The sequence below is a fragment of the Thalia democratica genome, chromosome 1, assembly GCF_965202585.1.
Source record: "Thalia democratica chromosome 1, ktThaDemo2.hap1.1, whole genome shotgun sequence".
In the NCBI taxonomy this organism is placed as follows: domain Eukaryota; kingdom Metazoa; phylum Chordata; class Thaliacea; order Salpida; family Salpidae; genus Thalia; species Thalia democratica.
In genome coordinates this window covers 103,219,082-103,246,918 of record NC_139165.1, presented here as the reverse complement: position 1 = coordinate 103,246,918, position 27,837 = coordinate 103,219,082, and the positions used below count along the sequence as shown (strand labels likewise).

Sequence of the window (27,837 nt, the reverse complement as noted above, 5' to 3'; positions counted from 1 at the left end):
CTTTTGTGCTGTAACATTACTCAAATTTATAAACAAAAATGAACATTTAACAATTGTGTTAGGTAAAAAATGTATTAGTCGAATTTCATTTACAAAAATAAAAGTTAAACATAGAGCAATAAGAGATTTTAAAAACAATTTGATTATATTATAAAGTGCATTAATGATACAAAACAAAAGTGCTGTAAATAAAATACTTACTTTAAAACTTTTGAAGAAAAAAAAAATTTTCTTAATTAACAGTAATCTGATGTAAACTTCCTATTTTAATACTTTACATTAAATCAATCATTAAAACATATAAAAACATGATGTAACAAGTATTATAAACGGACGCAATGGTAATGTAGATAGTTCAAACAATATAGATGTACAAATGTGGCACTTAAGATTGTGAGTATGCTTGAAAATTGTTGATGTTTTGGTTCGGTGGTACAAACTCGTTGTTTCCATACTGACTGTCCTGTTGTTAGTAGAAATTATATTTATAAATATTTCTATTTGTCAAAATGAACTAGAATGTTGTTAAAAGAAGTGTTATTTAGAAATATATCGTTTTATATAAAATGAACTAGAATGATGTCAAAAATGTTGTTTGTAAAACTTTTAAATTAGTACTAATCTTAAAAACACTTTTTTCATTATTTGCACAGACATCATTAAAAAAAATCATGCATACAAAAATGATTTAAATTAAAAACTGTGTTTTATAGAAGTTTCCATTTACTTGTCAAATTAAATACTTGAATGTTTTTGATTATCTTAAAACTAAATTCGTTTTTATGATGGATTGTATAAATAATGCTTTTAGAAATATTCTTTATTAATCAAAATATAAAAGCAATTTTAGACAAAGGATTATCTCAGGTAATTTAATTCAATAAACCTCTTAGAAATATAAGATAAACAAAAAGTTTAAGCATTTGTTTTTAGTTTAGTACAATAATGCTTGCTTTAAATTTTAATCTTACCACACAACTTTATATTAATATTACGAAAAACAGTGACTAAAATCTTTAATTCCACCAATTAACACTTATTTATTAGTACAAAATAGTTATATAAAAATTTTTTATAGACAATAGGCTGTGTTCTTTTGAAAAAAATAACAGTGTGTCTTTTGACTAAATTAAAAATTGATTTTTTAATAGTAATAGTTTTGTATATTGTAAGTCTTAAAGTAAGTTGTGTAAAATCATAACAAAACTTACCGCAAAAACTTGCTTATAAAAATAATATTAAACAAAAAGTATAATATACAAACAACTTTTGCTTGTTAAGCAGAGCTTTGTTGATTATAGTAATTATTTATATATAATTAATATACAATTTTTATCGTGTCATTATATTAAGATCTATATATGTCGAGGATTATAATTATTCATATAAATATCAACAATTATTCCTAATTGTTGTAAAGTGTATTTTGATGATTGTAATTATTTATATAAATATCAACAATTATTCCTAATTGTTGTAAAGTATATTTTGATGATTATAATTATTTTGAATAAAATTTTTACAAAAACTAATTTTACCTGTTGACCAGCATATTGTTGATGATTATAATTGTGAGGCTGTGGAAATTGCCCTGTGTTGTTCGGATAATGCTGACCTGTTAATTTATTTACATATAGTTATGTAACAAGTAAAAATTAGTTTTAAAATACTATTTGCATATAAATAAAGTTTTCAAATACTTGCACAATGATGACTTGTAAAACTGTTACTTTAAAATATATGAAAATTCTTTAAGAGTTTTCTTATTTCATGAAAAGCCTTAAAACTACTAAAAAGTTGTTTATTCACATACACTTCTTTTTCAAATAAAATACAGTTCAAAATTATTTATTAGAGTTGTTTAATCAGTACAAAATTTTGAAATGTGTCTTATAGTTAGTACAATGAACTACATAGTTTCTATAAACTTAATAAAAACTAAGTAATTCATAAGAGCTAGTTGTTAATTTTCAGGAAAATTTAGAGTAAAACATATACATACGAAACTTATTAAAAATGCAGATTAAAATCCATCTAATATATTTTCACTTCAAAAGTCAAACACTACATGCAAAAAATCTTAACAAAACGTCTTCAGCCAACAATCTCGCAAAATCACGAAGCTTATATGACGTCATAATGCAGAAACGTGACGAGGAGCAGAATTTAATTTCCTATTTCGTGTAAAATTACATGTCCCGCGCCTTTTTGCGAAACTACTTACTTGGACAAAATTAAAACTTTTAAGTTGTTATTTTGCAAACTGAATAAACTTTGTTAAATTGTGCAAACTTTATTCTAATTACAAAAAGTTTAACAAAAAACCTTTTTTTTTTAATTGGAGATTTAACTTGAAAAAAAAACTACGCCTGGGAAAAAAAGTATGTCTTAACAATAAAAATACAAATTGTTTTAAATTAAACAAACAATAAATAATTAAAAAACATTTAATAACTTTAGCAAAATACTATTGTACGTACTTAAGAAATAAAACTATAAAGAAATGCTAATTTTCATCTATCAAGAAATTCAGGTCAACAAAAAGGCTTATGGGTTCATTTTTTTTAGATTTTAAACCACAAAACAAATAAATTTTTAAGCACATTGTTGTTGTACAAAACAAAACGCTAACATGAAAATTTAAATGGGGACAGGTTAAGTTCATCAAACTTAAGTGGCTGTATTAAAAAAATACAATAAAAATATTAACAATTACTAGAAGGTGATGGAAAAAAAAACTTAAAATGCAAAAACTAAAAGAGTAATTCACAATTAATCAGAACTTGAAATGTTATGAAGTAATACTAATTGTAAATATTGTAAGTGACTCACCAGGGGTGGGATAAGCCTGTTGAGCCTGTATACTTGGTGATGTCTGCATGAAATTAGCTTGTTGCTGTTGGTTCCAAACTTGTTGCTGTGGCTGACTTGCGTTGTACTGTGTGTTGTGTTAATATAATTAGTATTGATGACTTTAATTCGTTGTACTGTTTGATATAATAAATAATTTTATGAACAACTGACATATAGATTTTCATTAGGTTTACAAGTTTTTTATAAGTTTACTCGTTTTTGTGGTTGACTTGCGCTTTACTGTTTGTTGGGTTAATAAAATTACAATTAGTATTTAAAACTTTAATTTGTTGTACTGTTTATTATAAATAAACTATTAAATCTATATACGAACTAGTTTTATGGAATTTATGATTAAGTGACATATAGATTAGCATTAGGCTTTAATGTATTATATAAGCACACTTGTTGCCGTGGATGACTTGTATTGTACTGTTTGGTATATTAAACTATTAAGATGGTATAACAATTAGTTCTATGGAATTTATGAATAACTGAAATTTAAATAAGTATAGGCTTACAAGTTTCGTATAAGCATACTAGCTTTTGGGGTTGACTTGCATTGTATTTATTATATTAAATGTACTTGTTGAAATTATAACAACCAATATTAATAACCAATGTATATTTTGTACTGTTAACAATAGTGACTGTTTAAAGCTTGCATTAATTCAGTTAAAAATCTTAACGGTAAAAGCACAAACTTCAAAAAAATGCTTTTATAAACATTCAGTTAAAACACAATTATTTAAAACATAGTGTAATAAACTGTGGTAGCACATGTAATATTGCTTGTTGATTAAGTTTATTGTAATTTATTAAACTTGAAATAAGTTAGACCCAGTAGTAATCTATATTATTTAAAAACTCTTTCACTGACACGTAAAGTAAAGAGTTGTTTTGAAAACACTCATACGACCCTTTATATATTCCAACTAATATTTTAGCTAGTGTTTTCCTAAAAAGCGCCATGTGCAATGCAGAACGTAACTCTTTTAAATGGGTGCATAGTACACAAGTATAAAGCTGAACTTAAGAAACAGTGTTAGCTAGAAAGTAAATTTTCTATATTCATAGAAAACAAAATACTCAAATTAAATTGAAACCGGTTATGCGTGTTGTGCTTAATAAAAGTAACAAAATATTAATACTTTTAAAACTTATACTACTGCTAGATTGGGAAGAATATTGCATTTTTATAACAAATATATATATATTTATCATATATACAACTTGAGAACGGGTCACTTTTGCACGAGAGGACACTTTTGCGCGGCGACTCTTTTGCCCCTTGGGCAAAAGTAAACCTGCGTGCAAAAGTGTCCCTTCGTGCAAAAGTGACCCTTCGTGCAAAAGTGACGCTCGTTCAAAAGTGTCCCCTTGTGCAAAAGTGTCACCCACCCATACAACTTAAACTATTGCTAGCTATGGTTAATATGTTTTTTATAACAAATATCTATAACTAAGACTACTGCTAGATTGTGAAGAATATTTCAACATTATAACAAAAATATATCTATAAAACTTACACTACTTGAGCTCTGTGGTGAATACTGCATTACTTCGGGAACGCTCGAAGTTACTGATGGTGGTGACTTCATTGCAGGTTCTAACAACAAAAATAGTAGCAAAATAAATTTAATTTATTACAATTAGTAATATAATTAAAAATTATAATGAAAAACTTTATCTGTACAAAAAGCAACTTGATTTTAAGTAAACAAACTTTTTCTTTGATACAGGATATAAATAAATAACTAACTTTATATAAAGTACTTTACTTTCTATTTAAGAATCATAACAGTTAATTAGTTTAAACGATCATAACAACTAGTCTGGGCAATTAGTAATAAATATAATAAACAAACGTTGTTGCTGTTGTAGAGCAGTATATGCTGCATTCTGATGAATGTCGTTATTGTTCTGATAAATATTTTGTTGTTGATTATTTGAATCTTCTATTTGTTGTTGGTCAGTTGTACTCGCTACTGCTGGTTGCCGACTGTATTTGATAAATAAATTGACATGAAAATTGACATTTGCACACACAAAAAAGGAAGTTTTGCCATAAAGTCTAGATTTATTAGGTTTATGTTAATTTTAACTGTTGATTGGTTACTTTTAGAGTTATTTTCATATTTTAATCCAGTAAGTTGAAGTAAAAAAAGAATAAAAATATTAAATAATTTTTTCATACGTAAAACGGTTTTCATTTAAAGCTTAGAGTTTTAAGAAACTTTTGGTTGTAATTACATATTTTAAGAACATGACTTTATTTATTAATGAAAAGTCTCATAAAATTTCAGAAACTAACAACAAGTAAAAATTTATAAAACAAAGAGTTCATGAGTAAAAGTCAAAGAATAATTTAAAATTAATATTTCATAAAAAATTAATATCAATATAATATAATATATATTTTACAAAAACAAATCTAACAAACTTCATAAGTGAGTTAGTAGCAATGAGGTATTCAAGTTCGTTATTGTAAGGATTTTGAAATGCAAATATGCTCGTTCTTATCCAAGTGTAATCACCACTACTCGCCCGAAAACGATAAACCATGGATACAATCTGTTAAAAAACATTTGTATCATATTGAGTTTAACAACAATATAAATTTAAGCGTTTGTTAACAAAAGATCCTAGCATAGAAATTCACTTGAATATATAACAATATCAAATTATACAGTATCTTTTCTATATTACACTAACACATCTTTCTGTGCGTTAACGGATTAACACATTTCAACGGAGCTATGAAATCAAGGAAGTACTCATTTATTTCATAGCTTTTTTGAAGTGTGTTAATCCGTAAACACATAGAAACATGTGTTAGTGTAATAAAGAAAGGATACTAAATAATCTGTTGAAAAAACACTTGCATTATATTGATTTTATCGATAATATTTTAAATGTGTATGTATATATTACGAAGTCACTATCTTTTTAGAAGTAATAAATATTTGTATATTTTTTGTATATCAGTAAAATAATATATAACTATGTATTTACTAACAATATCTGTAATTCAAATATACAAAAATTTGTATATCATTGAGACTATCTGCTTTCAACAATAAATATTTGTAATTTAGTGATACAATCTGTAAAGTATACAAATAATAATATACTATTGATATAGTTCAAAAAAACATATTTTAATGGTAATACTTAAAGATATTTTTACACATAATTATAAGATTTTTATTTTATCTTAAAAATAACTTTTATGCTAGTAGTACTCTTAGAATACTTTTATACTTATACTTAATAAAAATTTCAAATTGTAACTGTCTGAATAAAAACCTGCCTAAGAAATTTATAAGTCAGTTATGTTTTTTTTTGTACTAGTATCATTAGTTTTAATGTTTGTACATATAGAAAAATATAATTATATCTCAAAAATTAACTTAAATTTTGTTAAGCGGTTAAAATGTATGATAACTAAGATAAAACTATACAAAATAAGATCAACTTGTATAAACCAATGTGGACCTCTCTATGACCTGAATTACAAACTTTTTAACAAAGGGTTTTGCAAGTATTTAAAAACTGCTTTAATTACTTACTTATAAAAAACTTTGGAATTTATTTTGTAGTATTTCTGTTTGATACTCTATATACAAGAAATATTATTAACTTAGTCAAAAGTATATACATATCTGAAGTAGTTTATTTTCCTTTTTTAAGTATTTACATTTTTCTGAATAGATGGAAACTATCTACTTTTACTGTTTTGATTTTAAATCAACATTGAAAAATTTTAAAGTTAAAACAAACTATTTTACAATTTTGAGCTTTTGCTAATGTCTCTTTATTATCTTATTATAACGTAATCTAATTGCAGCTATGTAAAAAAATATTTTAAGTAGCATATAAAAAAAGAGCTTTGAAATATTTGATATTAGCATGTTGAATCTAATAAATAAACTTTTAAGTTAAAATTTTCGTCAACATGAGCATATAAAACAACAAGACCAATGATAAAAAAAACTTTTTTTACATCAATTTTAGTATTTTTAACTTCTTCATTTAATCAAACTAACATAATCTTTAACAGGAGCAAAGTCAGTTATGTTAAAAAATATAAAAAAATGAGAACAAAATTTTTGCTATTAATGACTTACTTCTAATTAAGAAAACAGTCAATTACAAACCTTATAGAAAAATACTGCAATGAACGAAAACTGTAGTAAAACATGTTTATCAGTTTTATAGTAAAAATTTGGTTTATTGTGGTGAGGTTATCTATGTGATAACATTTTAATGGGAGTTAGATATGTGTGTTTACTATCAAAAAATATATAATATAAGTATGTTGAATAAATTGTGCATAAATAACATACATATACATTTATTTTTGTTTTTCAATTTAAATAATAATTTATGTTATAGTTTATTTGTCTCACGGCAAACGAAAGTCCAGGCTTCTGCTCTGCTGACTTTCGCCGATGATTTTTGTTATGTTATAGTTTAATTAGTTATAACTAAAATGTTTTTTTTTACTGTTTTACCAACATCAATATAATTTATCTAATGTGTCGCATGTCTGAATCATGTAGAAAAAATATTTGTATACAAAACTAAATCAGATTTAAAGTATAAGTTGTTATAAATAAAAACTAACTTGTCCTTTCATAGAAGCTGCTTGTTGAAACGAGTTTTTAATATTTTCTTTGTCTTCAGGGTGGTAAAATTCACTTGCTAATTTCTTCAACAAATCCTGCAGAAATAAGTTAAATCTTAATTTATTATTTTAAATAAATTTAATTTTACATACCACAAGCAGATTGAAAATCATAATTGAACTAAATGTAATCATAAAGTACTGGGTGTCCACTAGTTTTTGGCAAATTTTCTCCAGGTTTCAAAGATTCTTCTAGGTTTGTGAAAGTACTTGTTTTTCAGTCTATTTTGAGACTACAATCAAGTTCAAGTTAAAAAACTGTGTTAAATAGTATAACAACTATACTGTAAAGAAAATACTGTAAAGCGTTAAATCTGTTTTTTTCTAAAAAATTATTTGATGATAACAAAAAGTGTATATCTACATTAAATATTTTTTGTGTTGTTTTAAAATTTCTTTACTTAGCATGAAAAAATTATTTAAAATTAAAGCTCTTTCGAAGTTTTTTTTCAATTTCAAGGTTTTTACAGCTTTTTTTAGCCTAAATTTTCAAGGATTCCAGGTTTAGTGGCCACCATGTAAAGTATGAGTTAAAATATAGTTTAAAAGTAACTTTAAATTTATTCCTAGAACTATTAAAATATATCAAAGTATTTTATAAACATTTTTATATTTACAAACAAACAATACTGTAGTAAGAGTATTTTTTTATTAACACGAAAATGTTTCAAATAACTTTCTTATATGTAAGAAAAACTTTACAAAACAATAACAACAATATATACAAACTGAGTCTACTACAGCAGTGTTTGTTATAAATTTTAAGTTTCAAATTTATTTTATCAGACATTGAATCAGTTTTAGTCATGTCAAAAACTATTTAAATTTTAACATTTAAGGAAAAATGTCAAAGATTACCTGACAAAACGATATTGAGTTTATGTAACCTAACGTTTATATTAAAACGTAGCACTTAACTATTTCTATTTTATTTTTGTATCAGAAAATATAGAGTATTGATATCGAACATACTTTAGGTTGATATCCGAGCACTTGATTGTAACTCAAATCAACAAAAATTTATACAAAATATAGTATTAAATATTTCAACACAAGTCTAGCCAAATAAACAACATTAATTAGCAAAAGTAAATACGAACAGTTAAAACTAATTAAAAAACATTAAATACGTACTTTAGGCTGGTATCCAAGCACTTGATTGACCCTCAAATCAACAAAAGTGAATCTGCCATCCACGGAATGGCGGGAAACGAACTCATTTTTATCTTCGTTTGCGGGTGACGGGTAAGCAGTTGATGCAGGGGAACATATCTGTGTGAATGTATAATCACAATATCAAAAAAATGTATAAAAAATATGTATATCAAAAAAAAACTGCTGAAGAAGCTTTATTAAAAGAAGTCACATTTTTTAAACACTTGCTGTAAAATTTTGTATAGATATTTATTACAGTTATTATAAACACAATAACTGCATCATTAGTAGTATATGAGAATATAGTGCTTCCTCTCTAATATGTAAGGTTAGACTAACTTTTTTTTAAGTATGGCCGGATAAGCCTAATAGAAATAAAACATCGTTTTTTTAAATACCTCTTATATGTTATGTAATGCATATAAAAGTAGACACCAAACTTTCTGTAATCTGTTTAACGAAAAGATGTCAAAATTTAATTTAAACAATTTAATTTATGTCGGTTTTAAGTATTAAAGCAAAAACATTGTTTATTGCTGAATCGTTTAAATTAACTTCTCAGCTGAAACTTACCGTATAAGCAAGGAACCGGATTATCGAGGACCGGATAAGCGAGGATACACTGTATATACTAATATTTACAAGTTAAGTATCCCAAAAATATGTATTTTTATACTTTTAATTTTATTTTATGCACCAAAATTCAAACCTCCAGCCTGGCAACAGCGACTAATGCGTAATTGCAGTTCCTTCCGCCACCAGGGGCGGTGGAGAGCTCGTCAATTTCGTCGTGGTTGTCATGGTGAGCGCCCCCGAACCCCGCCGGTGGCCATGACCTTATGAACCCCGACACGTGCATGAAAGCGAACTTCTCACCAGGGTTCTCCGGGTTGTCCTGCAGGTTTCTGAATAAATAAATATTTATTAGCTAGTAAAAAAAATTATAGGTTGAAGGTTTTTGTGAGTGTTAATACTTTATTGTGTTTTTAATGCATAATTATATTTGTTTTGCATGAATGCAAAACTGAAAAGGAAAAATATTTTACTACTTTGTAGTTTTATAAACTACTGTGGATTAATAAAAACAAAAGTATGTATTAAAACATTCTATCGGTGTTCACTATTCGGTTCTTATATCAATTAGCTAATAACAAAAATTATAGGGTGAATGTTTTTGTGTGGGGTTTCATTTTTTATACAATTTGTGTTTTTAAGCATACTGATATTTGTTTTGCATGAATGCAAAACTTTTACCAGGGATTTCTGGAGTATCCTGTAGGTTTATTAATAGAAACTTTTGTTTACTAATTAAATAAAACAAAACGATATTTTATTATTATAAACATATTGATATACAACTTAACACAGTGTTTTATTATAAAAGTAAGTTTAAGAGGTATTATGTTGCTTTTAATAAACGGAAAAATTTTAACCAGTCAAATTGTCTTGTAGGTTTATAAGTGACAAAGACTTTACTGTATCTGTCTAACAAAAACATGCTTTGCTGATAACCAAAATCAATAAGGTTGCCTTGAAAGTTTTAGAGCTTAAAAATGTTTAAATTTATATTAAATAAAATTGGTTTAATTAAAATTTATTTGTATTTTCTGAGTTGCATTGTGTTCTTTTTCAAAACTGTATTTGTAAGTGAAGTTTTTCTGTACAAATTTTCTCTATAAGAGTTATGCTTTCAAAACTAATAAAAGACACTTGCAAAAAATGTTAGTGTTTTTTTAAAACTTAAACCAAAATTAATTGAAATTTAGTTTTTATGAGCAAAAGAAAAATGCTTTTAAAGCTTTTCTACTTGAAACATTGGTGAAACTAATTGTAATACATAAAAGTTTCTAACAATCTTAATCGCAAGCTTAACTAAAATGAGATAAACAAAAGTAAACGATTTAAATTATCATTAAAGCTAACTAAATTCTTGGAAAAATTGTTTATAACTTTTCGTTCAAATTGAGTTATGTAAAATACTGAACTTATATTCAAACAACAACAAAAATTAAATGCAATCTTTAAATCCTTTTCATTTAATGACTCATATTGTAACTTGTGTTTGGATTAAATTTAATCAGTTTATAGAACATATATTTGTATCTGTTTATTCTGAAATACTTACAATGAACTTTTTTATTTTTAAAATTACATTTTGAAACTTTTTATATCTGCTTTAAAAGTAAACTTAAAATTTTCATTATCAAGTTTAATAACTTTACTGTTATAGAATATCAAAAGAAAACAGGTTTAGACTACATAAAAGAAAATATTCTTAATAAATTTATAATTTATAAAAATAGAAAACAAAAAAAAGTTGATCTTATGTGCATCATAAATAATCAAAAAAAAAAAAAAAAAAGAACATTAGAAAAATAAGAGTGTGATGAAGCAAACATATTTTACAGACTATTACGAATTTAGTGTTTAAGCTGCAACAAAACTGATTGAAAAACAATTTAACATTTATTTAGTAGCACTTTGAAAGTTGTTTACACAATTTTATCTTTTAAATTTTCTAAACAAAAGTTCATTTGAAAACTATTTTTATTTAGCAAATAAATTACTAAATGATAGAAAATACTAAACGAAATATAAGTTATACATAAAACTTTTTAAACAAATAAATTTAAGCTTCTAATAATGTTTTTTAGTTATGTCATTTTCATTAAGTATTTTACTTTTTTTTATTTCATTTATTCAGCTTAATATTTCAATAAAAATTTATTAAGTGAAAAAAAAACCAAACAGTGATGCCACTTTGAATTTAAAGAATTATTAACCTATGCATGTGGATATGTTAGCTAATATTAAAATTCAACATGAGTAACTGTTGAAGTTTTTTGCCTACTATTCTTATAAGCTTAAATGCTAACCATATATTATAACTTTCATATTTCCCCTTGAAATATAACAAAATACTTTTATTCTATTAGTTATTACTGCTACTTCAATATTGCAAAACAAAACAAAAAAACAGAAACAAAATTTAACATTCTTAAACTGTCCTTAATTTGCCAACAAAATACATTTTGTAGAAAATATATACTTTTAGTATAAAGTAATATGCTCATTGTATTTTTAATTTAACAGATATTTAATTGTACATTTCAAGTTAAAACCTTAAGTATTGATTTTATTTCCTCACCTATTCCTCAGAAACCTGAAAATTTATCTTTCCACAAAACATTACAATAAACACAACAACTACACACAAATACACCGTACAATCTACCAACCTTGACCTTAGGAACCTGGGTTGCATTGCAACCCCAATATATGTATAAACATAAAAAGTTATAGTATGTATGTATATAAATCATACAATACAATCTTGAACTTATTCCTACAACATGTATACAAAAAGAGTTTACAAACCTAGTCCTCAGGAACCTCGGTTGCATCGCACTCCCCTGTAAGTGCATCTTTCCACACCTCATCCTCGCTATAAAAGCTCTTCTGCTTCCCATTGATCTCACCGATGATTGCTGTCCTTCCTTCTTGACTGTTCCCGTCTTCATGTCCAGCACCCTGCCTGAAAAGAAAGTTACAATATTACCAGCACTGTGTTAGCAGGGAGAAATACGCAATATTCTTACACTCTTTTATACTGGAAACCTTGAAAAACGAATACAAACTATTAAATATTGTTGAAGCTTATAGTGCTGATTTTAAACTAAATAGATATGAATCAGCCCATGAACTTAATCTTTACGTAAATTTTTTTGAAATTAACAAATAAAGTCAACATTTATATATTATACACGCTTTTAAAATTTTAATGACAATTAGAATTTTCATCTAAAATTGGATTTTGATAAAAAGTGTCTTGATAAACAAAAACTAAGGTTTACATTTACATATATTAAGTTAATAACTAATATTTCGCTCATGACTCATTGTTAATCAGTATAACAAATTAAATAAACAACTGTATCATAAACAAATGTACAATTTTTAAACCTTTTAACTTGGATACTTAAATTCAGTTTTTGGTAACTGTAAACATACAAATACAATATGACAAGGTTACAAAAAACTTAATAACTAACTTGGATGTTAATTTTCAGTAAGAGATAATAACTTTAACATCTTTTATTTATTAAAACTTACTGGGATGCTGACTTTCAGTGAGTTATAATTGCTATGTCACTTTTAAATTAAAATAAATAGAAGTTACTTATACTAGAAAATGTTTATCTAAACTAACTAGGATGCTGGTTTTCTGTTAATGATAATTGCTCTCTAACTTTTACAATATCTTCCGGGTGAACGTGATCATATAAGCTCTGGCCATTCCATTCGGACATTGTCTGTTAAAAATTACCAAATTAAGCAATACAGTTATCATTTGTATTTACAAAAAGAGTGGCCACAGGTTTTTGATAAACTTATTAAGGTTTTTGAAAATACACTTTTTTAGCCTATTTTTATTTTAATGTTAAGTTAATGTTAAAAATTGTTTCACAGTATAAAAACATTAAAAGGATAATATAAAGTTACTTTAAATGTGTTTTTTTTTCAATTAAAAAAGTTTTATGATGATAAAAAGTTTTTATTTATATGACATAATTTTGTGTTAATCGAAATTTTACTATTAAACCTTTAAAATTTTTTGTTTAAAATTTAAGGTTTATCATCCTAAATTGTCAAGTTCCAGGTTTTACCAGGGTTCCAGGTTTAGTGGTCACTCTATCATAATAAACATTAAATGTTAACATAGAGAAAAAGCACACTATAAACTAACTTAAGATTAATTATACCAGACTTTATTAGACAAGAAAAATTATGTGTGAACATGTTTTATAAAAACCACTAGATAAGTTTACCTGTCTTTCAAAGTGAATTTTTTCAAGCATACAAAGTACTAAATATGAAACATGAAAAAAAGCGTTTTGCACAATCATTGTACACTGAGATAAAATCAGTTGTCAAATGATTCAGAAATAAATTTTAAAAAATGATAAACTATACTTGTTGAATAAAAATGATTTGATAATGTGACATTTTAATTTCTCTTATAGTTTTTATCAAGAAAAATTTTTCTAATAGCAAACCTTGGTATTAAAAAAAAAACTATAAACATGTATTAGTGGAAGCTAAGTTTCCAATAACAGAAATACCTATGAGCAGCAAATAAAAATATAATTTTAATAGTAAGTAAAACAATTACAAACTTGCCCTAATACAGCTGTCACAGTGTCAGAAACATATAAAACTTATATTAATGATAATAAAAAATCACTAACTTGTCCTAATACTGCTGTCACTGTGTCGGAAACGTACAAAACTTGTCCTGTCTCACACGAAGTTACAAACAGAAAACCGTCGGCTGCTTCTAGTACTAAGTGTTTCAATTCCTGTGAAGGTATAAAAATTGTCAGACACGTTACAAAAATTTAATTATGTAAGTTAAAAACTCTAGCTTCTTGCAAAATTTCTATTACCTGATAGTAATAATGCTGACTCTTTAACTAAAACTTTAACTTAGTCTAAGAGAAATATAATTACTTAAAATTAGAAGTGTATACATACTTTATGTAGAAAAATCTATATACATTTATCTTAATAACTAAAACATATTAAGAATCAAATTTAAGGAAACAATAAATGAAATATCACATCATTTCAGCTTTATATTGTGATTTTTTGAAATATAAACATAGTATTTTCACCCAATGACCTGAAATTATTGTTGATACAAATTTATATATAGTAGAAATATAAATACAATAAAAGAACTGGTAAGTAGAAAAATATGGCTGGCAATTATTATTCATACCAATTAATATACACCATGGTACATAAATATTAACAACTAGCCTGATCAATAGATAAAGGATATTATTCATACTAATTAATTTACAGTTTGGTATTAATAATTACCTGATCTGTTAGAAATGATGGTTTGTAGTTGTTGTCCATACAAATTAACAGTATGATATACAACTTTATTAGGAAACTATAAACTTTGTAGTTACCTGATCTGTGAGAAAAGATGGTTTGTAGCTGTTGTCCATACAAATTAACAGTATGATACACAGCTTTATTAGGAAACTATATATTTGTAATTAACCTGGTCAGTTAGAAAAGATGGCTTGTAGTTGTTGTCCAAACAAATTTACAGTATGATACACAGCTTTATTAGGAAATTATATATTTGTAATTAACCTGGTCTGTAAGAAAAGATGGCTTGTAATTGTTGTCCATACAAATTAATAGTATGATATACAACTTTATTAGGAAATTATTAACTTTGTAACAACCTGATCTGTGAGAAAAGATGGTTTGTAGTTGTTGTCCATACAAATTAATAGTATGATATACAACTTTATTAGGAAACTATATATTTGTAATCACCTGATCTGTTAGAAAAGATGGTTTGTAGTTGTTGTCCATACAAATTAATAGTATGATATACAACTTTATTAGGAAACTATATATTTGTAATCACCTGATCTGTTAGAAAAGATGGTTTGTAGTTGTTGTCCATACAAATTAATAGTATGATATACAACTTTATTAGGAAACTATATATTTGTAATCACCTGATCTGTTAGAAAAGATGGTTTGTAGTTGTTGTCCATACAAATTAATAGTATGATATACAACTTTATTAGGAAACTATATATTTGTAATCACCTGATCAGTTAGAAAAGATGGCTTATAGTTGTTGTCCATACAAATTAACAGTATGATATACAACTTAATTAGGAAATTATATATTTGTAACTACCTGGTCTGTGAGGAAAGATGGTTTGTAGTTGTTGTCCATACAAATTAATAGTATGATATACAACTTTATTAGGAAATTATATATTTGTAATTACCTGATCTGTTAGGAATGATGGCTTATAGTTGTTGTCCATACAAATTAACAGTATGATATACAACTTAATTAGGAAATTATATATTTGTAACTACCTGGTCTGTGAGGAAAGATGGTTTGTAGTTGTTGTCCATACAAATTAATAGTATGATATACAACTTTATTAGGAAATTATATATTTGTAATTACCTGATCTGTTAGGAATGATGGCTTGTAATTGTTGTCCATACCTGCTGTACCTCTCAGTTGTTTCATGTGCGAAACGGCCATCCTCAGTATTGTCAGTTTGTCTGGTTTCCTGCGAATATATTTATTATTTTGAAAATATTTAATTTTGTTTTATGTCAAAAACAAATATAAAAATGATCAAAAAACTTTTTAAAATTATAGTGGTTAATTTTTTTTGTAGTATTAAATATTAAGTATATCTAAGTATTGTCAGTTTGTCTGACTTTCTGTAATTATTAAAAAAAAATAATTTAATGTTCTATATAACCTTTAAATATATTTTATAGTATTATATAAAAGTGATTAAAAAACTTGTAAAAAAATATTTTGATTAATGGTATTTTTTGTAATACCAAGTATTAAAATTGTATATTTGTTATATTAATTTTATTTTTCAAATTATAAATTTGTTAATTAAAATTTTTATATACATCCATTCATGGCTAAATTAGAAATTTTGATGATTTTTCAATCTGTAGCTTTATGTTCAATATTTTTTTAGGAACAAACACATCAAGTGATAGCACAGGGAAAGAAACAAACTAAAAAAAAAAAACAATTATCTAAAATATCATATCTACCTAGCAATTGCACTCATGTTTGTATCATGACAAGTAATTCTGTTATGAAATAGTGAAATAAATACTATAACTTAAATTACTACACAAAATATTTTACCTTACACATTTTATAAATACAGTACTTATTCACTTATCCGGGGCTCACTTATCCAGACAGTTTCAATCAAGAAGAAAATACAAAAAAGAAATCAATATTAAACAAGAATGTTTTTGTGTGATATATGCTTTCATGTTATTTGAAAATTTTAAGTGATTTTATAAAATCTGCAACTAGTTTATTATTATGACGTAATTATACTACAAAAGCTTACATTGAAACTTTATTCAAAACTACTTAAATTTTCAATTTTTTTATTTTGTAAGTAAATCAATTAAACCTTTTTTTAAACTATTATATTTAAAATCTAATTAAAATTTGCTTTTTAATCTTTAATTTTTTTTTACAGTTGATTAAATTGTAATTTTTCTTTTTTGAAAATGAATGCATAAATAGTTCTTTTATGTTTTATTTTTAATTCAAACTATATTATAAAAGATGTTCAAACACTTTTTGTTTAATATGAGGTTCATGGCTATTTTTCATTTATAAGTTATATAGGTTTGAAACACTCAACACACCAAGTTTTAAAAATAGACAAGACATCAAAAAAAAGGGAAAATATGTTGCACTACCATTAAAAATAAACTAGAAGTTTTTATAAAAATGGTAAAAAAGGTGCCAAAGTCTTTTATAATGTAGCAGTTTAGCATAGGTAGGTTGACTTTGTATGACATTTTGAGAAGTGAATAAAAGTTAAAATGTTTAAAGCAGAAAAAGAGGAACTGAGCTTTTATTATTTATTATACATTGCATAAATTACAGCAGTTACATTATTTTACAAAAAAAATACTTTAAGTTCATATCTGGAAAAATAATTCTCCTGACATGTTAACAGAAAAAGTTTGCCCATCATGTGCGGATAAGTAAATAAGCACTGTAATAATATCCATCAAACTATTTAAACTTACCTAGCACTAACAACAATTACAGTAAAATTATGCATAATATTATGTTTTCCTAGCTAGTGCATTAAATTTTTATAAGTTAAAAACATTTATTTATAAAAAATGTAATAAAGTTATGAAGTATGTAACAAAAACTATATAATATAAATATATATGCAGTCAGTAAATAACTGAAATTCAAAACTATCTCAACAAACATAGTAATCTAAAATAGTATTGTAAAATATTTAAATAAAGGCCATAGGGGGGGGGGGGGGGGTAAGCCATGTTTTTTACAAGTTGATCTTATTTTAAAGAGTTTTTTCTAAGCTTGAAGATGCATTTGATCCTTTAAAAAATTCAAATTATTTTTTGAGATATGACTAGTCAAAGTCGGGTCGCATAATAGGTTTCCTATGGAAAGGGAAAACTAAAACAGCAAATAAAGACTTTTTTATTTAAAATCTATCTCCTACATTTTTGATGCAATCTTCTTCAAACTTTCACAATCTAATCTTTATACAACAACAAAAAAAGGTTATTTGGAATTTAAAAAAAAATGTAAAAATATAATATTTTTGAAAAGAAAAAAACTTTTTATTTTGGTGATGAAATTTTTATTTCTTTACATTATTTAAATTCTTAAGTAACATTTTTTCCTTTTAATATAAGGAACATTTCCTGAAAATTTGAAGAAGATTGCTTGAAAAATGAAGGAGGAAATAAATTTTTAGTAAATTTCTAAATTTTCAAGAAAACTGACCCAGAAAAATGTGTGGTCCATACGTTTGTATCGGAAACTTTTTACAAAAAATAAAATATCTCAAAATTTAAATGATATTTTTGAATTCTATAAAAACAGGCTTGTAGTTTGTATTTAAAGCTTTCATATAAAAGCCAAAGTTAATTTTTGTAAAAAAAAATGTCGGACCCCCCCATGGCCTTAATTTTTTTTGAAATTTTATTTATTTTTTACAGAAAAACCAAGCAAACTGTTTACCGATTTAAAAATGTATTTTTGATATATAAGCCATCAAAGTTAGAGAGCTTATTTTTTGAAGGGCAAACTAAAAAGAGGTTGTAGACTATCTCACTAAAAATGCATATCCTCCTTCAATTTTTGAGCAGTTGTTTTAAAACTTTTTCAAACTTGTTAACAAACTTTGAACAGATTGTAGTAAAAATATTTTTTCTTAAGTTACTTTTATAAATAAAAACACCTATTTTGTTTAAATTTTGGTAACATTAAATTTCTTGTTACTTCTTATTCATAATACTCAATAAAAACTTTCAAAGAATTTAAGTATAATGCTCTAAGGAGAAGACAATATTTTAGTAAGTATTTCTGAAATTTGAGAAAGTTGACCATACTTTTTTTTAAATTTAATACAGTTCTACTAGATTTATCTACATACCTGGCTATGTATCAATAGTTCAACGATGTTTATTTGTTTTATAAATAATGTACATATGTTATACAAAATAGATAAAAAAAGTTGAACCCCACACCCTATCTTTTGACAATTGCAAAGATGCATTTCTATACTAAAATGTTATTATTTATTAGAATACATTTTTATATAAAAATGTTTAAAAATTTAAAATATAATAAAATAATAAGTAAAACCAACCTAGCTAGCGCACTGCATGTGGGAACCATATCAGAAAGTTCTGTTATGTACGCAGTCATCTTGTTCCGCCTCCTACGTTCTATTTCACTGTGGTTTTCCCGGGCATATTTTTCCTTCTCTTTTTGGCTCATGTCCTCAATGGCTTTCCTGTTAAAAAGCGTTTGAAAACATAAAAATTAAGCTTTGCTACTAGAAAAAAATGTTGTACATCTTGTAATATTTTGATTTGCTCAAACAGTTTTTACAACTTGGCAAAATTTATCTAACTTATAGAAAAGTTTAACAAAAGCTAAAATAAGAGATAAAATTAATGATAAAATTTAAAACTAGTAATAGGTTAACTTATTTATGATTGTTAGTGTTTTTTGTCTTATTTAATTTATTTCATTTTTATTTTTTTGAAAAACTTCTATACTATTTTAAGTGTTTTTTTACATTTTTATTTTGGTATAGTTAAACTCCTATATTTAGACTTTTATTCAAGCTTGTAAAAACTGGTAGTTTTAATTAAAAGGATATATTTATTATATACTTTTTACCAGTTTAAGCAAGTTTTTTTTCTTTATGGATACAGCTTTATTTTACTTTTTTTTTGAATATTGCAGCTTTATTTAATATATTTATTGGTATATATATTTTTTTAATGTTATAGCTTTAATTTGTTTTTGCTTATTTTTTAATAAGTTGTAATAAGTTGATAGTAGATTTAAATTATTAAACACACTTTATAAAAAGAAAAAATATTCAAACTTATTTATTGAAATATAGATTATTTTCAATTATTTTTTTTCTCTTCTTTAGCTCATGTAAAAGGTTATATTATTTGCTAAAATGTTGATAAATTTCAAAATAGAAAACATTTCAGATAGAAACTTTTACTTTTTGACTTAGAATTCAATATATATTTTATGTGTAAATAATGTTAGATGTATTATCTAATTTTATAAAAACTACAATTTATACAGCTGTTTCATACACGAAATATAAAGTTTCATGTACTTCTCAGTAAGGTACAATTTATTATGATAGTAAACAGAAATCTAGATTTTGAAATTTTTTATGATAATTGTTACGTAGTAATGATACAGTTTATTGTACATTTAGCTGAATTTGAAAATAATACGCTGTAGTTATTAATCTATGCATTTGAGGAAAGTTTAAAAAGGTTATTTTAACCAGAACTTTTTATAAAACCTTTAATGTTAGATATATGTGTGTATAAAGATTATCTTATTTTTTTAGAAAAATATTTAATGTTGTAAAGCTTAATAGTTTTACTTTTATTGAGTTTGTTTTATGTTTAAATTTTGACAGTAAAGTTTTTTTTTTTCATTTGTAGTTCATTATAATTTTGATTAAGTTTAGTATGCAACTTGATGACCAAGAGGTCTTTTTGCGTATCCAAGTCCTTGGACTAAAAATATTATGACATTTTTTTTTGTTCAATAAACTACTTATTATATAGTATTTGCATTTTTAATCATTTCTGACTATAAATTTATAAACAAAATACTTAGTTTTTTTAACAAAATTAAGAAAATTTCAAAACAAGTTAGAAAAGTAACTACATTTTAAAGACTTAAAAACTTAAATTTAAAGTGTGTTAAGCTTTTCTTGAATGATAACAAAACTATTTGTACTACTTAAAGATCTGTTATACAGCTAAACTACAGTAAAGTGTAATGTTGTTTAAAGCAATTATAAACAAAAACTCACTCTGGCTCCATTAGTAATTGATGTATTCCAATACCAAGTTGGATAAAGCTTGTTTAAATTAAATTACCTGACTGGAAAAATACAAACAATTATGAAATATAAATAACCACAACTAGGTAATTCTAATATAAAATGAAACAATCGTATTGTAAAGGAATTTGAAATATTTAATTATAGTACTAAGGATATAAAGGTAACATATCTTTACTTAATCTTATTTTTTATAACAATAAGTAAGTTACATTTTGTTTTTACTGACTTTAAAAAACTTTTGATGCAACTTTTAATTTAACATAAAGTGATGAAAGTTTGAGAGTTTCTAATGAAAAGTGACTAAAACAAATATTTGACAAGAAAATCATCTTTATACAACTGTTAAGCTGTTGTTTAAAACTCTCTCACTTTAACTGTTGTATGGCATCTTAAATTTGTAAGCTACTAAACTAACACATATCTTTCAAAATAGACAAAAGTTACAGACTTTCAAAAAAATTTTAACATTTTTTTTTCATTTGTTATTAGGCTTTTATTCCCACAAGTTTTTCTAAACATTTAAAGCACAATTTCCTAAAGACTTAAGGTCTCAAGTGTATTTTTTTTAAGAAAGATGACAATGAAAAAAATGTGGTCTTTAAAATTCTTTCTGAAACTTTTTACTAGAATAATAAAAATTTAATAATAATTGACTTGTTTTCTCTTAAAAATTAAATTGTGTGAAAAAACTTTGTGACAATAACGTTTATAAATTAAGACTGCTTTAATTCTGAACATTTATACATCAAACCTGTGTTAGTTCAATCAACTTAGTCATACCAGGGGACATAAGTATTTGATAATGTTTTCTAGGTTTTTAAATTATAAGCTTTGTTACTCCTTTTGGTATAAGTTATAAGCTAAGACAAAAATTGATTTTCAATGAATTTCTTCCAAGTCCTTGTCATAAGACTGTACTTAGCACTGACAAGAAAAAAACAAGATAAAACTAAAAGTTAGTTTCAAAATACTGAATATTTTTCAAACAGTTTGACAGAAAATACGCCCTAATTTAGTTTTAATTTGGTACTAAAACCTTCTAGATCAGGGTTTCCCAAACTTTTTTGCAAATGGCCCCCTTTAAAAAAATTTAAAAAGCAATGGCCCCCTTTGAAGAAATTGAAAAAGCAGTTGCCCCCTTCAACAAGATTACCTCATAAACTACAACAAAAAAACACTAAAAACCTTTGTTTCTTTTTTTTTGCTCTTCATCTGCAACTCAAGAATATCTAGTGTAAGTTTCAAGTTATGGCCTCATGGCCCCCCCTCTTCCCTCTTTGCTGCTCGTGGCCCCATAAGTATCTGTCATTGCCCACTTCTAGATAAAACCAACCCTGTTCTAGATAAACATTTTTTAAAACATAGTTAAGAACAAGGATAGAAACTTTAAATAAAAATTATGTACATGATTTATTTTTTAAAGTATTATCATTATTTTGAATTTATACAAGTGTTACAAAAACATTTTTTTTACTTTAGCTTCAGAAAACTAAAAAAAAAAATGAATGTTAATTTACCTAGAAAATCTCTAAACGGTTACTGATTAAAGATTTACTATAACAGCAGCTACATATGTTCTTGAAAATCATTTTTATTTTATACAGCTGGTACCTGTCAAATTTACATGAGCATAAACATTTGCAAAAGGTGACAAAATTGCACAAAGATACTTTTGCACGGGTTAAACTAATACTTATTTTTTATTAATTCTATTTTTTCATGTTTTTTTTTTACTATCACTGTTACCCCTATCACCCTTGACCTCTGTCAGTAACTTTTTTATTAATTTAACTTCTTCTTTTTTTTACTTTTGTGCAAAATTGTAACTTATGCAAAATTGACCATTGGTGCAAAAATGACTTGTGCAATTTAGTCCCCTTGTGCAAATTTGTCTTTTTGCTAAATTATTTATGTGCAATTTTGTGCCCTTGTGCAATTTTTATTCTGTTACCTATAGAGCAGTGGTTCCCAACCTTTTTAATGCCCTGCACCCCTGAAATAATTTCACTTGCTCTTGCACCCTTGCAGTACATGTAATGATTTATTTAAAAACAATATTATAGAAAACAATAAAGATTTGATTTTGAATTTTTTATAGTGGTCTATATTAACAACAATTAAATATATGGAAATTAAAAATTACAACGTACTGCACAAGTTTTTTTCAAAGGTAAAAAACAGCAGAACTTATACAAGTTCCTTCTGCAACAATAAACGTTTTCTGAAGGTCAAGCAAGTGAGTTTTAAGCTCATCACTTGTCATTCTACCTGCCCTATCTTTAAACAAAATAAAAACAATTAACTTTTAATCAAACAAAATAAATATGAATCTATATTTAAAAACGAAAACAAAACTTTTATTTTTAAATAACTAAAATAAAAACAAAAAACTAATCCCATTTCTGCAACAAAACTCAATATAATTCAATAAAATTTAAAATGAAATGCTTACACAAGTATTAAATAAAGTAAAAATGTTTATTATAGAATTTTGACTAATACTTAAAATTGATACATAATTATAAATTTTAAACTCTAAATAAAAACTGTGATTATTGACGTCGTATCAGATTTAAAAAGTTTACACTAAAGTAAAAAAAACCTTCAATGTTTTGTTCTTGAAAAGAATAATTAATTGTACCTAAAATTTGTACTCCCACAAAATTTAGCACTTATATCTTAAAGCTAAGTTTTAGTGTTGTGAATATCTCTTATAAGTTTAAACAAACAGTAAAATATATGAATAAACTGCTAAGAGTTTTAATCTAAAAAGTATTTGGTATAAAGCCTTTATATTAGAAATTTAATCAGTTCAACTAACTAAGCTATGAAAAACATAGCTTATGTAAACAAATTCAAACAAACAGCTAAGTTGTTGAACTAAACTGTAATGTTTGAACTGTATTTTTTTATGAATTTTCATTATTATGATGTATATAATCTACTCAAAACAAAATAATGAAGATTCTTAAACTTTTTTTAGAGACAACAAAAGGTCTTAAGCATTTATATTTACAAGTATTGACTGATTTTGTCTTTAATAACTAAATCTTTATTTAGAAACAAATTCACAATCCAATTTGATCCTAAAAAGATTTCTCATTTTTTTATTTCAAAATTTTCAAGCATTTGAACTGAGAAAAACTGAGATTTTCAATTTTTTTAATTAAAAAAACTGATTTAGCCTGACGTTTTTCAACTTTTTTCAAAAATACTTATTCAGCCTGACTTAGCCTGACGTGCACAAACCCTGTTTAAATGAACATTTTTGTAAAAAAAATGTTTATAAAAAAAAAAAAAATTTACAAATTTTCTAGAACATTTTCTTAAAATAACTTTAAGGTATGGAACTGTCTAAAACAGTATATCAATGAAGAAAAAATAAAGTAAAAGATAAATTGTTTAAATGTATTCTTTGATAAAAATTTATAAGATCCAAAATAATCTATACAAAAGGTTTTATGTATCTTAACAAAATTTAGTACTTTACATGTAAAATTAGTTTAAAGTTTTTTCAGTTTTTCTATTTGAAAATTCTCTAATTTCAATTTTTTTTTAAGTTTTTGTGCAGCTTTAAAAAAAATTTGAAATTCTACAGGGTTGCCACTCCCTTTTTTCTTTAATTTTTCAGGTTTTTAAAAGTACTTATTTTTTGTTCTATTTTTAGCTTATAAGGCATTAAACTGTGTTAAATAGGATAAAAATAAACATTTAAAATATTCTGTTTTGGAATACAACGAATTTGGATGATGGCCAAAATAAGTTATCTATATAACAAATAGTTTATGTCATATCAAAATTTTTTTCTACTTATTATGTAAAAATTGTTCATAACTCCAGGATTTTTGTTAAAAATTTCAGGTTTTTCCAGGTGTTTTTCAAAATTTCTCAAATGAGAGGTTATTGTATAAATTGTGGAATTCTAGGTTTACAGGTAAAGTGGCAACCCTGGTTCCAGGTTTTTTAGTATTTTTGTTTAAATTTCCAAGTTTTTCTTTTTTATTTTATTTCTCAAATTTAAGGTCTTACTTATTGTTTTTTTTTTTGTCTAAATTGCCAAATTTCAAGTGGTTTTAGATTCCAGATTTTAGGCAAACCTCTTTTGTGTAAGCCATGGGTTTTAATCTTGCAACATTAAACTCAGAAAGTTTCCAAAGGATCCCTACACCATCATATACAAATTATCAAAAGTTTGTCAAAAAATTTAACTATATCAGGCCACACACATTTCAGGTTTTCCTTTTTTTTTAACTAAGCTGCTAAATTCTAGGTGTTTCCAGGTTTTTTACAAACCTAGATTTATATTTTAAATCACAAAAATATTACAGATATAAAAACAAAATAAATCTTATATTTAATCTTATATTGGACAACTGCTTAAAATTAAGTTTTATTGTTTTAAAATTATTGGTAAGTTAAAAAAGTTGCATACTTTAAAAATTGTTTACATGAAATAAAGGTGATTACATATTTGGATTACTTCAGTATTTTTAAGTTTTGTTAAACAGATATATAGGACTTAGTAGTCTTTAATTTAAAATATTTAATTTTGAGGATATTAGTCAAATACACCACTAAATGTTTTTTGTACAAAGTTGAAATTTTTATGTAGATCTTTGGATTAAGATCTTTGAATTATTTAACAAAATGTAAATTTTCTTAAACTAAGGTTATAATGTTTATTGTTAAAGTGAATTAAAGAGATTATTTTTTTCTGTTTTCTATTAAATACTTACTTGTTACAATGTTTTAGTTTTAAACTTGATTTAAAAAACAGTATTTATGGAGTTAAAAAAATCTTTAAAGGATCAAACTGGTACACAAAACCCCTTTTCAAGAATTTTTTGATTTTTTTAAAGTCTAGTAAAAAGTTTTAGTAGCTTATGTTTTGATTATTGATTATTGATACAATTATTTTCTATTTTAATTAACAAAATCCCCTACTACCAATTTTGTAAAATTTTACACTCAAGTTGAAACAGAGCTAAACAAGCTTTACTCTAAATTATCGAAAATCTAAGTTTGGAAAACGGGTCAGATGTAGCCTGTCGTGCTAGCAAAGTAAAAAATAGACGTAAAATTTAACATTAATAACAGTGTAATAATCTTAATATTAAAATTTCTTAATTCTTCCTGGTGTTCTTATGTGTATTTTTTTTTAATTTATAAAACATAAATAAAATATATTGCAACAAAGCTTAAATCTTTTGAATTAACTAATGATTTTTGACTTAAGTATTTTTAAAACTATTCTAACCAAGAAAGTGAAATATTAACAGAGAGAAAAAATAAATATATCCATTAAAATTTAAAAAAAAAATACTAAGTTATATAAACTAGCTAAAGTAATTTCTGTTTAGAAAAATGCTAAAAAATTTTTATAACTATTTTAATTTTAAAATTACTTTGTTTGTAATTTTTATTTGAAACAAATACAATCAGATAGATTAAATTTAAAAAGTATAACTTTAACTTAAAAACCGTAAAGTAACAAACAGTTACTTCGAACTTATTTCACTTAATGAATTTATTTCAATTATATTACTTATAAAAGGATCTTTTCATAGCTAATTACAAAAGTTTTAATTTAAGGGATTTAAAAAAAAAAAAATTGCGCACCCCTGACCGAAATACCACGCTACGCCACTGTCCCTGGAACTTGCTTTTTTTTCTTCTTCTTTTTCTTCTTCTTATCATTTTTCTTTATTTTTATTCGTACTGTTACTCCTAAGTCCTGACCTTTACCAGGTCGGCAAGCAGTTAACAATTTTTTTTTACTATCGCTGTTATCCCAGGTGTGTCACTTTAGCATGGTGCGTCATTTTTGCATAGCGTCACTTTATTACGAAGGGTCACTATAGCACAGCGTCACTTTAGCACGAAGCGTCACTTTAGCACAGTGCGTCATTTTGCATAGTATCGCTTTATTACGAAGGGTCACTTTAGCACAGCGTCACTTTAGCACGGAGGGTCACTTTAGCACAGCGTTATTTTATTACGATGCGTCACTTTTGCACGAAGAGTCACTTTTGTACGGCGTCACTTTAGCACGTCGTTATTTTAGCACAATACATCACTTTAGAACCATGGGCCTTTTTTGCATGACGTCATTTTAGCACAGTGGGTTACTTTTGCATGGTGCGTCGCTTTCGCACGTCGTCAGTTTATCACCGAGCGTCATTTTTGCACCACTTCTTTCTTTTCTTTTTTTGTTTGAAGCGTCTTTTTTTAACAGCTTTTTTTGGATTGATCTTTTGAACCTTTATTTGAAAATTTTCGATAACAGACTTTTATTTAAAAAAAATTAGAACTCTGTAATACATAAAACACATGTTTGAAAACTAAATTGAAAAATTAAAAGTAAACACGGATTAGATGCCTGATAAGTTCAAACTTAATTTACAACTTGATTTTAGAAGTATTTTAATAGTTTTTAAACTGTAGCACGAAGTTTTTGTCCACAGTGTAAAAGTATATGTAAGAAAATTTAATAAATAAATAAACTAAAAAGATTAAACTAACACTTTTTAACTTTTTAAACACTTTAATTTTTTTTATAACTTGTCGCTAGTTTGACTTGTATCAATATTAAAACAATTTATTATTAGTTCAAGTTACTATTCAGTTTTATCAAGTAAAAATATTGCAAACGTATAAACAAAGTTAAATTTTGCTTCTTTTATAAATTTAAAGTATATCATTTTAAGTTCGTAAAGACGTAGTAAAGGTATTTTTTGTTTGTTTTTATTTCAAATCAATAAGTTGTATAGCTTTCAAACTTGTTTCAATATCTTAAATTACAGGAAAATGATAAAACAAACAACATAAGCATACAATTTAAAAACTTTAAGTATAAAATTAAAAATAAAAACGTTCTTTTAGTGGTTTTCAATATAAAAAATTAACAAGATAACAGATCTAATTTATAAAAAAAAACAGCTATTTGCTTCCGGAGGTAAAAACTAAAAAAAAAAGACATCTAAGAAAATTGTTTTTTTTTCTTCGGTAGACCTTTTGATTGTTAAACTTTTATAGTCTAGTAAATTCCTACTTTAAAAAGATTTCTTCATGTAACCTTACAAAAAATAATTATATAACTTAATGTGCATATAATAATTAACGTAGATGTGTATGAAT

At 25.1% G+C, this 27,837-nt stretch overlaps 1 protein-coding gene across 1 annotated transcript; it reads right to left on the bottom strand.

Annotated features, from left to right (window-relative positions):
• Positions 1–74: 74 nt before the first annotated feature.
• On the bottom strand, positions 75–21,918 carry LOC145829407 (aryl hydrocarbon receptor nuclear translocator homolog). The gene is made up of 16 exons (XM_082937191.1): positions 21,886–21,918; positions 20,668–20,738; positions 18,952–19,098; positions 15,717–15,825; positions 13,948–14,058; positions 12,909–13,011; positions 12,077–12,233; positions 9,408–9,603; positions 8,678–8,815; positions 7,484–7,579; positions 5,297–5,427; positions 4,722–4,855; positions 4,383–4,462; positions 2,833–2,938; positions 1,539–1,615; positions 75–463 (listed from the first exon to the last, which is right to left on the bottom strand). The coding sequence occupies exons 2-16, from the start codon at positions 20,676–20,678 to the stop codon at positions 386–388; spliced, it is 1,674 nt and encodes a 557-aa protein (XP_082793317.1). The 5' UTR covers positions 20,679–20,738; positions 21,886–21,918; the 3' UTR covers positions 75–385.
• Positions 21,919–27,837: the final 5,919 nt, after the last annotated feature.

Bases quoted from the DNA above. Each gene is read 5' to 3' on its own strand.
- LOC145829407 (XM_082937191.1), bottom strand. The intron at 15,826-18,951 runs GTTGGTTTTACT...ATATATTCGCAG, and splicing joins ACATGCAGTGCGCTAGCTAG to GAAACCAGACAAACTGACAA. The intron at 13,012-13,947 runs GTTAGTGATTTT...AATTTTTAACAG, and splicing joins TGACAGCAGTATTAGGACAA to ACAATGTCCGAATGGAATGG.